Below are 12,275 nucleotides of genomic sequence, written 5' to 3' on the forward strand. Positions count from 1 at the left end.
ACTAGTTTACATCATAAGAAATCATTTCAAAGTCTTAGACTTTCCTAAATATTTAATTAAAAATATTCATATATCTTTAATTTGTATTTAAATTGAATAAAAAATGTAATAAAATAAATAAACAAAATTAAAGGTTTAATTAATTAAAGATTTTAGCAATGACATTACATTTCCTCCTCCTTCCTATTACATAGCATGCAAACCATTTTTTGGTACATATAAAGGTCCCACTTTCTAACTTAAAAATATTTGCCGTAACAAATAATTCCCTTATCAAATTGTATAATATTTATAGTCCAGCACATGTTGTCCATCCAGTAACTGTATGTGTGAGCATGCTTTTATTTATGAAGGACTTTAAAAGTCTTGGCAACGCAATTTAAATGCTTAAACATGCTGGGGTTAGAATTACACGGCCCATTTCCCTTCAGACATCATTAAGTTTCCTGCAAGATCAAACCCAAACATGGAGAGAAGGATGAGGAAAGTGGATGATAAAATGCATTATAAGTATTTGTGCCAAAACACTTGGTCTGTGTGTGTGAGATCCTGCACACATCCGCCACATTTAAAAGTCAGAACCAGACACTGAGGTTTTATTTTAGAGCTTCCTATGGCTTTCTCCAAACATAAACTCATGCACATGTGGGGAAAAGAGTAAACAAGAACTCACCAAACTTTTTCCATTCCCCGGGAGTCTGGCTTTAATGAGCTTTGCATAAACTTTTTGTGCCACTGGCTGTATTTGTGAATGTTTAATACCTATTTTAAAAACGAGGGGAAAAGTTGGAATATTTTTAAATACATTTCCAAGTTTTTTGCATGTTAGAAGCTGCTCAAATAAAGTAGGGAAATTATTTAAAATTCACCACATTATCACTTCATTTTGTTGTTAATATAACTTCCATCTTTAACTACTTTAAAGATTAATTAATTAGGGTTACATATATTATAAGCAACAGGCTTTGGCACATTGTCTGAATTATCAACTGTTACTTTTCTCATCGCCGGCCAGGAAAGAGCAATCAAACTAGTTTGCGATTACTAAATAATGCTTGTTATTTAAATACTTGTATTTGAGTTGTAAAGCGGGTTTCCATTTGATTCCCAGATACCAAGGAGATTAATCCAGAAATCCAGATTTAGATGCGCCTCAAACATTATTTGTTTGTGAAATAACAAACGCAAATGTACAGACTTCATATTGTAGGCATACAATTGCACATATAACTAGACCTGAAAAGCTCCAATTATTAATAGATACATAGATAGAATACAATAAAATATAATACATTCAAATATTACATCTGGACAAAATATGTTGTATCCTTTAACAAAATAAATCAAGGCACATCATGAGAAGCATATTCGTAATCTGCTGACGTTTGTGTGTACGTGCACTACGTCATCAAGATCTGCGTTGTTGCAGAGTCACTCTGAGTGGTTGAGTGTAAACAAGAGACTAGCGAGCGAAAAATCTAGAATATTGTGTAAGATTTATTGATTTATTCTATCATTTGTGAGAATTGACCGTACAGACGTAATATCTAGATCGCGTAATGCCCGTCGACAGCCTGTCATCGGGCGATTTAAAGCGAGTTTTCTCACAGATATCGTCTCTACACCCTGGCTGGCTAACGTTAGCCTGTTAGCTTTGTGAACAGACCCTCATTACAGGAGAACCAAACTCCTGTATGTCCGGGATTTACACGGATTTGGGTCCTTTAGCCGTAAGTATATTTCTCTAACGGTCTTTTTTTGTTGCTATATTTTGGTCAGGCAAAGTAGACACCGAATGTAAACCGCGCCAACTGGCCTGACGCAATGCTAAGCTTCATAATGACAAGTGTTCATGTGATCAGCGTTTCACAACATGAATCATAACTTGTCAAAGTAATACAAGCCGTGCTTTCATGGCAGCCTTGCTATAAATTCCATCTTTATGATGCACTTTGTGTCTGGCTTCTTTACAACTCAAGGCTTTGTGTTTTCAACTGCAAACAGGCTTTGCAAGGTGTGCATATGGAGGCCTGAGACAATTCACTTCATCACCACTAGAGGACATTCAGCTGTGTGCAGTGCTTGTGTGATGATTTGGGTTATAGAAAAACAATGGCTGTTAGCAGAAAAAATGGATACAATGGGCACGGTTTAGTGGTCAGGTACATTTTTACATAATAATAACAACAGACAAAAAACAGAATAAATCAAGGCACATCATGAGAAGCATATTCGTAATCTGCTGACGTTTGTGTGTACGTGCACTACGTCATCAAGATCTGCGTTGTTGCAGAGTCACTCTGAGTGGTTGAGTGTAAACAAGAGACTAGCGAGCGAAAAATCTAGAATATTGTGTAAGATTTATTGATTTATTCTATCATTTGTGAGAATTGACCGTACAGACGTAATATCTAGATCGCGTAATGCCCGTCGACAGCCTGTCATCGGGCGATTTAAAGCGAGTTTTCTCACAGATATCGTCTCTACACCCTGGCTGGCTAACGTTAGCCTGTTAGCTTTGTGAACAGACCCTCATTACAGGAGAACCAAACTCCTGTATGTCCGGGATTTACACGGATTTGGGTCCTTTAGCCGTAAGTATATTTCTCTAACGGTCTTTTTTTGTTGCTATATTTTGGTCAGGCAAAGTAGACACCGAATGTAAACCGCGCCAACTGGCCTGACGCAATGCTAAGCTTCATAATGACAAGTGTTCATGTGATCAGCGTTTCACAACATGAATCATAACTTGTCAACTAGTCCAATATGAATGATAAAGGACATTACAATGTTGAATTCTGCTTGTAAATAAGTCAATATTTTATAACATGATACTCAATTGGTTCTTTTATAACCTCTATGTAAAGGTTATTCTAAATGCTTGAATAAAGTTTCAGCCACTGCAGGCTTTCTTAATTTATTATATTCTTCTAATTGTTTGAAGCCTATGTTAATGGTTAAAAGTACCTGGCTGGGTTCAGATAAAAGTTATTGAGTGTTATAATTGCTATAACTGCGTTTGCTCTCAATGGTTTTGGTTTCAGTTTTAAGGCTGTCTAACATAATGGCTGCTGTGGAGAAAGTAGGCAAGGAGTGTGAGGAGGAGACACTACAGACCGCTTTTAAGAAACTTCGTGTGGATGCTGAAAGGTTTGCCGTCTTTTGATTTTGTTTCAGCTAGTTTGTCTCACAAGTTAAATGGAGGCTGACTGTTTTGGCAGAGAGGGCTTTTTTTGTGCTGTCCGGGTAATTGTGTATATTCCTTTCCAGTTCCACAACCGCAGTCCGCGTCTCTGAGTCTTTGGCTTCCAGACTGGTTGCTCGAAGCACCCCGGAAGGAGCCAAATCCAAGATGAGCTCCTCGAAAGATAACTGGCTTGGGTGAGGACTGCTTTAGGATTCTGACCTAGTTAACCCTTTAAACCCTGACTTAGGATATACAGGTGCATCTCAATAAATTAGAATGTCGTGGAAAAGTTCATTTATTTCAGTAATTCAACTCAAATTGTGAAACTCGTGTATTAAATAAATTCAATGCACGACATTCTAATTTATTGAGATGCACCTGTAATAGTCAGAAAAACTTCTTTTTTTTTTATGGAACAGGTTATTTAACATATTTTTTTAAAATTCAAGTTTACATATGTGTATTTTGTTGAGTATAATTTTTGATATGTTAGACCTTTATGGCTCATATAAAAGGATATAGTAAGAATTCAGAGGAAAAAACAGCTCAATTTCTTTCAAACCTAAACCCAAATTGAGCAAAAACTTGCAATTTGGTGCAGTTGCTGATATTTATATGACCAGAAAGTAAGATGAAATTCAGATAGCTTGTAAATCAGTGAAATCTTTATAACGGACTACTTACATAAAGTTATAAGTTGTCACTCTATATCTCACAATAATATGTCTTAAGATATTTAAATGCTTCATTTTATTATCAAAGTTCTGTAGTTTCAAAACACATAATATAATGCACTGCAATGGTGATTGAGAGATGAACAAATAAGTGTTCTTCACAAGCCTGATGATCATTTTTGTTGCTCATATTTGAACATGAATAATATATGTGTGGATAATCAAATCAAAGTTGTTTCAGTCCAGTACATTTTCATCTTGAAATATTACTAACAGTATAAAAGTTATTCGTATGTTTACTTTATAAAATCAGTAAAGATTTCAAAGCAAAAACACATGAACCACAAGCTGAAGGTGGACAGTTTTACAATTACACTAAAAGGTCTTTTACTTGATAAAAAAGTTTGAACTATCAATCAGATGACAAAAGGCATGTAGTAGATTGTGTACAAGTTTTTCAGCAAAGTGTAGAGACCTTAAAAGTTAATGTATCAAATAGATTTTATAGGATTAAAACAATCACTCAAAGCTATATTTTATACTAATATTTTCACCTTTATTCTTTACTATAGATGCACAAGAAAGTCATCAAGAGGAGTTGTGAGAAGCCAGCGACGTCGACGATCAAAATCTCCGATCCTTCATCCTCCAAAGTTTACTTACTGCAGCAAAATGTCTCCCCCTCCTGGACAGCTCAAACACAAGACCCCGCCAGAGCCCGACGACACCTGCGCCGTCAAGAACGAAGTAGCTTTCTCAGCTCCGTGCTCCACTGTATTCGGTGTCGTCGGCTATGAAACCCACCTCCCTTCTCCCAAGGGTCAGGAATTGCCCCTCAGTCCCAGAATGCCCTCGGATGACGAGAGCGCTGCCGAAAACAGGCTCACTTTAGGATGTAGGCCGGGATCTCGGGAGGCGGGCAAAGGTAATGCTGTTCCGTCTGACTTTCAAACTCTGTCCAAGTTGCAGGAGGCCGGTCAGTGTCCGTGCGGGCAGCAGGAATGCCAGTGTCCCGGTTGGCAGGGGGTCGAGGTGTACTCATTCACCGGCCTTCGAGATGTGATCTCCGAATGCGAGCGGAAGCTTCCCAGCCCGCAGGACAGTTCACCCAACAGCAGAACTCCCGCTGGGACGTCCAGCTCCCCTCGCTCTTGTTCCGAACAGGCCCGCGCCTATGTGGATGACATCACAATAGAGGACCTTTCTGGATACATGGAATATTACCTTTACATGCCCAAGAAAATGTCGCATATGGCTGAGATGATGTACACCTGAAAATTACATTTAATGAAGCAAATTAAAACATTATAAAGATGGATATTGGGTACTTTAAAAAAATGGTTTATTTAAAAAATAAATAAATAAAAGGTAGTAATGAAGATGTTATCTAAAAGCAATTCTACTTTATTGTCTGGATGTTCTTTCTCCAGAATCATGGGAGCATGACTCATTCTGTGATTTACTACTCTGTTTCCTTTGTTTTCGTTTGATTTCGTGATAACTGTTATGTTTGGTTTACATTTTAAAGTTGCCAAAGGTCTATCCCAGAGACCGCAGGTTTGATTTCACTGATATATGCAAACTTACACAATGCCAAGTAATGATTCTGTTCACCATGACAAGGATGTGATGTCATCTTATTTCTCAATAAAACAGCTTTTTGGGGATTGTTCATGACATTTGTTGTCTTGGACGTCTTGTTTTGCATCTTGCTGCTGCTTTAGTGGCTAAGTCACCAAGATGTTTTATTTCTACAGGAAATTAATAATAAATTCATATATGTTATGTTTTAAGTCATAAAATAAATGGTTTGCTAATGGAACTTAAAGGAACACTCCACTTTTTTTGAAAATAGAGTTAAACAGTTGAGTTTTACCGTTTTCTAATCCATTCAGCCGATCTCTGGGTCTGGCGGTAGCACTTTTAGCTGTAGCTTAGCATAGATCATTGAATCTGATTAGACCGTTAGCATCTCGCTCAAAAATGACCAAAGATTTTCAAAATATTTCCTATTTAAAACTTGACTCTTCTGTAGTTACATCGTGTACTAAGACCGACGGAAAATGAAAAGTTGCCCATGGTACGGCAGCAAATTTCCTTGATTATTACGCCGGAATGAGAGTATAGTTCCTAGCCATATCGGCCTAGAAAATCGCAACTTTTCATTTTCCGTCGGTCTTAGTACACGATGTAACTACAGAAGAGTCAAGTTTTAAATAGGAATAATATAGAAACTCTTTGGTCATTTTTGAGCGAGATGCTAACGGTTAGGCCTGCACGATTAATCGTTTGCAAACCGAAATCGCGATTTGAAAGGGTGCGATTTTCAAATCGCAAGAGCTGCGATTATTTCGATGAAGGACTATCAAATATGTAACAAGCATCTACGTAGTTTTTGACAAAATGAGCCTATTTTCAAAAAAAGTGGAGTGTTCCTTTAAGTTGAAATAATTTCAGTACTTTACAATACTTTGCTGTCTTCACCCATAAATGGCTGATGCATAGCTTTAATTTTCAAGAATTTTTCATGAAATTTTCAAAATAACATTATTATAACAACTGAAAGGACATAATTTAAAAGTACTGTAGTTTTGATACTTGCACATATTCATCAAACAAATAACATGAATTTTTTTAATTTTACCTGCCTATCTAAAGAAAGCTGTGTTACGTAAGGTAGGAGCTTCCTCTTTAAAAGAATGCATTTGTTCTGAATCATCAATAAACTGGAATGAAGCATGACCTACCAATCCAGTGTTGTAACTAGTACTGCGTGATCGTGTAATCCTCGTGATTTTCATCGTGTTGCTGTAAACGGCCACTAGGGGGAAGCACTGCACCATTTATTCACTTCACTCCACATACTGAAGGCCTGCTTAAGTTTTATGTCGGTAAGCGAAGGAGTTATTTTAAAACTTTATTTCATTCTCTTCTAGTAATGAAGCAATCAGCCACTAGAAGACAAACAGAGATTTCAGATAGCAACAATAGTTGCATATTAATGTATAATATAAAATAGCCTGTTCATCAGCAGCTGATTTTTGCTTATCATTTATGACAAGACGAAATGTTTAATAGAGATCTCATTTAACCACATAAAGAAATCTCCGTGCGACCCAAAAATAATACAAACCACTGCAGAATATCCCAGAAACCAATTTTGTTTTTATTTTTAGATTTTAGGGTTGGAGTCTTGATCTTGTGGTCTGGGCCTGGGTCAAGTCAAGTCAAGTCAAGTCACCTTTATTTATATAGCGCTTTTAACAATACAGATTGTGTCAAAGCAACTGAACAGCATTAATTAGGAAAATAGTGTCAATAATGCAAAATGACAATAGTAAACACAAATTTTTCAGTTAAAGACAGTTCATCATTGAATTCAGTGATGTCAACATCCAGCTCAGTTTAAATAGTATCTTTGCAATCAAGTCAACGGTATCGCTGGAAATGAAGTGTCCCCAACTAAGCAAGCCAGAGGCGACAGCGGCAAGGAACCAAAACTCCATCGGTGACAGAATGGAGAAAAAACCTTGGGAGAAACCAGGCTCAGTCGGGGGGCCAGTTCTCCTCTGACCAGACGAACCAGCAGTACGGAAAAATCAATTTAAGACGTAATAAAACAGACGATGAACACTATTAACAGCAATTATTAGAATGGTTTTGGGACGTGACCTAAAGACAACGATGAGTTAATAATGGGTCTCAAAAGAAAAATCTTGTTGGCTTATACTCAGTCCGTTTCAACATAATTTGAAATTCTGCAATGCATATAGAATTTTCTTGCTTTTAGTATATTCAAATGGACATCTTTCTTGAACTGACATGATTTGGCCTAGATCTGGACCTTAAAGGAATAGTTCACCCAAAAAAAATGAAAATTTGCTGAAAATTTACATCTACATCTTGGATGGCCTGAGGGTGAGTACATTTTGAGCAAATGCTCATTTTTGGGTGAGTTATTCCTTTAAGTTTGGATGGAACCATACATTCAAGAAGAGCTGAACCAAATGTCAATTACTTTATCAAATACTGCCATCAGGGAAGCGTTATTGAGTTCCGTTATGTAGAAGTAATCTCTACAAGAATTCATTTATACCTGTATCTATTAGGACTTTAAACAGTAAGTTGTTGTAACTGTGATGGTATTTTAGGTTTAAGGTTTCTCTCTCTCTCTCTCTCTTAATAATGTTGTTGTTATTGTGTGTGGTTGTTGTGTACTATTGCAGCTTTTAAGTCAAAGACAAATTTCCTGTAAAGGACAATAAAGAATAACTTAACTTAAATATAATAATTTAAGAATCAACTATTCAAACCCCCATTGCGGACACAAGATCTTCTTCTCTCAGATATAAGTATGATGCAAACATACAGAAAGGGAAAATATCCTACACGCTCACCTGACTTTTCCCATGTTTACTTTTTTTAGCTCGGCGCACATGGGCCGGTCAGGTGACTTTGTTCCTGTCAGAGGGCGAGAGAGACACCCTAAAGGGCATTCCAGTGAGGCATACCTTGTGTTTCCAACCATGTCACAGAGATATTATCTCTGTAAATAACCCATGTGTTAAATGTCATGGCATAAGTCATCTCTCACTTATCCGTAACATTTGCTTTGCATTTAAACATAAGTCTAAACCGAATTCAACAATCCACCCCGTTTTTTTCTGGTGTACTGATTTCTCTGCTCCTGTGAGAATGCAAGGTTGTATGGATTTTTACAAAAGGGGAACTGCATCAAAGCATACCAAGAAAAGCTATGGAAACACACAAAAGAGTCTGTTGGATGTTGCCAGTCAACAAAAGCTGCCCAGCTAACTAGTTTGCCTAATAATCAAGCCTTTTGTCAACCAGATTGAAAAAACACAGGGAATTGTGCTGGGAGAACATGCAGGCCGAGCATGTGCGGCTGCTTTTATTGTGCTGTCTGTTGTTTTGTTTGTCTGAAATTGCTCAGAGGTTGCTCATTCAGAGCTCATCAACTTTGATGTTTCTCTTAAAATTCTTTAAGAGAAATAAAAATAGGTATTAATGAAACACTTGTTATTTAGGGCTATAAATGAATATGAATAGCAGCTCAGATGATTTGAGAGAATTCAGTGACAAAGAGTTCATATTGTGACTTTTTATTGAAGATTTTTGAGTCTTAAATTAAATCACAGTTTGAGAATGTTGGGTTTATGAAACTGGAGATAAGTTATTTAATTTCATTTTCAAATAATTTCAAATTGTTCCAAATTATTATTATTATTTTAACAAGTTATTTTCATAGTAGTAATTTTGGTAATTTTCTCAGGAAAAAAACCCTCTAACAAACAGGTGACTTTGACAAAATCTCCATTTGTTCTCCATTTATTCTCATTGTGATCTTGGAGAAACAATATTAAAGAGACATTTCATTCATTTATTGTTCCTCCTTTACACATAATAACATTTTTGTGGTTTGTTGGTTGACATTTCATGTTCACACATCTCTAACAATCACGTATTTCAGATATGCATGTTTTAACCCTATAAAGCCTGACATATGACATAATAGTCAGAAAAATATTTTTTTTTTCTTAAAATTAAACATTTTATTGAAACTTTATACAAAATATTTTCTAAAAAAAATGTTTGCATATGTGTTTTATGTTTTGTATCATATTTGATACACCAAGCTTCTATGGCTCATATTATAGTATGATAACAAGGAACTCAACCTCAATTTTATTGATTGTTATATAAATGAGATCTTAAGTATAACAGATCCTTACATAAATATCAGTTGTCACTCTGTATCTCCCAATAATATGTCTTAGTAAGATGATATTTAAATGCTTAGTTTTATGATCAAACTATCGTTTCAAAGCATTTAATGCAATGCAATACATTGATGATGAGAGATGAACAAATAAACGTTCCCCAGAAGCCTGATGATCAAAGTTGATACTCACATTTTAACATCATTTTTCTAAAAACTGATGTATGGATAATCAAGTAAACCTAAGTTGCTTCAGTCCAGCACATGTTCATCTAGAAATATTACTAACAATAGAAAGGTCATTGTTATGTTATGTTATGTATATGTAAAATCAGTAAAGATTTCACAGCAACAAAAAACACGTGAAGCACATTTTTACAATTACACAAAGTCCTTTCACTTGCTAAAAAATAAGAACTATGAATCAGATGGCAGAAGGCATGAAATAGATTATGCACAGCAGGTTTTTCAGCAAAGTTTTGATCTTGTTGATTATTTAGAGGCCCTAGAAATGTGCATATCAGAAATGATACAGTAGGCTTAAAGGGGTCATATGATGCTGCTAAAAAGAACATTATTTTGTGTATTTGGTGTAATGAAATGTGTTTATGCGGTTTAAAGTTAAAAAAACACATTATTTTCCACATACCCGTTTTAGTTAGGTGTGGTTAACTCTTAACTTTTATAAAGAATATCCCTTTGGATTTGAGACTTTAGTCTTTGCAACTTTACAGATCTTCTTTATGCACCAAGAGCTTGTAACACTCCAAAGAGAAAGGAAAAATTGAAATCGCATCATATGACCTCTTTAATAAGTTAGGAAATGTGCTGCTGTCACTGACTGGTTCCTGTAATGTGTCTGTCCTGGTTTTGTTCAGACTTGTCTCCTCACCTGCGCTCCCCCTCACCCCCGTCCCTGTCCCTCCTGGCTTTGCTCTCTTTGTACACTGGAATGTTTGTACTTGAATCCTGGGTGCATTCAATCACGGACTCAGGAGAGGAACGCCATTGTTCTGTCCTGCTGGGGTTGCAGGACAGAACAATGCCCTCGGGAGATTTTTTCCCCTTCTTTTTTCATGTAATATAAGATGTTATTTTTTAAAGTGGCTGCACAGATTGCCTGATGATGAGATTTTAACCAGTGATGGTTGAGGGTCATTTTAATGAGACACTTTCCTATATGGCAGTAATATGGAAATATTCCATTGAAATGTGGGAAATAAATTAAATACTTAGGATAAAGGGTTTAAAAACATAAGCAGTAGTAACCATGATGCTTTTCACAGCAAGACCTACTAATAATGAAAAGAGATATTTTACAATGTTTAGATGGACTTTTTGACCCAAGCTACTTTTTCCCATGGTTTAGGATGGACGGTCATATGGAAGTGTTTAGGGCGGCATGGCTATAGAGGGATCCTGTCGCCACTCAACCCACAGCCACCCTCATAGGGGCATGATCCTAGCAACTGGGGGTCAAAGGTCAGCAGAGCTGAGTGAGACTGGAAAGATCCAGATCTCAGCCCTTATGAAATGCTCTGATCAGTAAGTATGTATTTTTGAAAGGTTCAACCACTCAATGCTCAAATCCGTTTTTTATAAGGTAGTTCACATGACATTATTTATAATTATATTTGTTATTTATATTTATTTATTTCTTTTATTTATTTTTATTTTTAAAAACCCTACCCTGGCATGTTCCCTGGCAACATTAAAACGCATTACAAATTAACCATTTGCATCGGTATACTAATTTTTGAGTGATGATGGTTTCTGCACCATTTTTTTTTTTTCTAAAAGCTAAATAATTTTTTTTCTTTTTCACTAATCTGTTACATTTGGATGTACACTGTAAAAATGATTTTTTTTTTGAAGTTGTAAATAAAAGGTTTTACAGGAAAATACTATTTCAGACTTTCGTCTTAAAAACGTCTTGTTTAATTCAGTGTGTTAATTGCCATTTCTTTGTAAATAATTGTGAAATTTACTAGCATTTTTTAAGTGAAAATTGTTTCTACACCAAATTTTTTTATGTCACGTCACGACATTTTAACTTCTGTTTTCTGTGACACAATATTTGCAGCAAGTGTCACAATATTCGAAGACTGCAAAATATTTGTATTTAAAATATCTAAACATTTTAATAAAATAAATGGACTTTTAACTGTCCCAGTTATGAAATTGTTCTTGTTTTAATTGTAACCTGATTAATTTACTAGATTAACAACCATTCAAAACACCCTAGCAACTGCTTAGCAATGCACTAGAAACCTTAGCAGCCACACCAACCTGGCAACCAACCTTAACAGCCTGTTTATTCAATGTAAAAATGTACAAATCTAGTTGAACATGAGATTAAAAATCTAACGTAAAGTCTTTCAGATGTCTTTTTTTCATTTTTAATAAACACGTTAACATAATGCCAACAGAACACTTACTCATCTATTTTGCACTATTTAATCATATTTACATTTATGCATTTAGCAGACGCTTTTATCCAAAGTGACTTCAAAATAAAAAAGAAGAAGGGGGTTAGAAGGGTAATTTTATGTAACTTCATGAGTCTCATATTTAATGATATACTCAATAATAAACATTACATTTTTTAAATTGCTGTCTCGTGTCTTTTAAAGTGCTTTCCATTTGTGCCATTTTAAATAAATGTGTAAAACTG

The 12,275-nt window shown here is 35.6% G+C and overlaps 1 protein-coding gene across 2 annotated transcripts; it reads left to right on the plus strand.

Annotated features, from left to right (window-relative positions):
- Positions 1-1,129: 1,129 nt before the first annotated feature.
- LOC107696470 (oxidative stress-responsive serine-rich protein 1-like) lies at positions 1,130-5,189 on the plus strand. 2 transcript variants are annotated; one of them, XM_016496814.1, is made up of 4 exons: positions 1,130-1,730; positions 3,045-3,150; positions 3,271-3,381; positions 4,434-5,189. In XM_016496814.1, exons 2-4 carry the CDS (start codon positions 3,065-3,067, stop codon positions 5,134-5,136), a joined length of 900 nt encoding a protein of 299 aa, XP_016352300.1. In that variant the 5' UTR covers positions 1,130-1,730; positions 3,045-3,064; the 3' UTR covers positions 5,137-5,189. The 2 variants fall into 2 exon arrangements, with proteins under 2 accessions (XP_016352300.1, XP_016352299.1); XM_016496813.1 differs by lacking the exon at positions 1,130-1,730 and adding an exon at positions 2,219-2,594.
- The last annotated feature ends 7,086 nt before the right edge of the window (positions 5,190-12,275 follow it).

Source organism: Sinocyclocheilus anshuiensis, unplaced genomic scaffold (assembly GCF_001515605.1).
Source record: "Sinocyclocheilus anshuiensis isolate Anshui unplaced genomic scaffold, SAMN03320099.WGS_v1.1 scaffold522, whole genome shotgun sequence".
Taxonomy (NCBI): Eukaryota; Metazoa; Chordata; class Actinopteri; order Cypriniformes; family Cyprinidae; genus Sinocyclocheilus; species Sinocyclocheilus anshuiensis.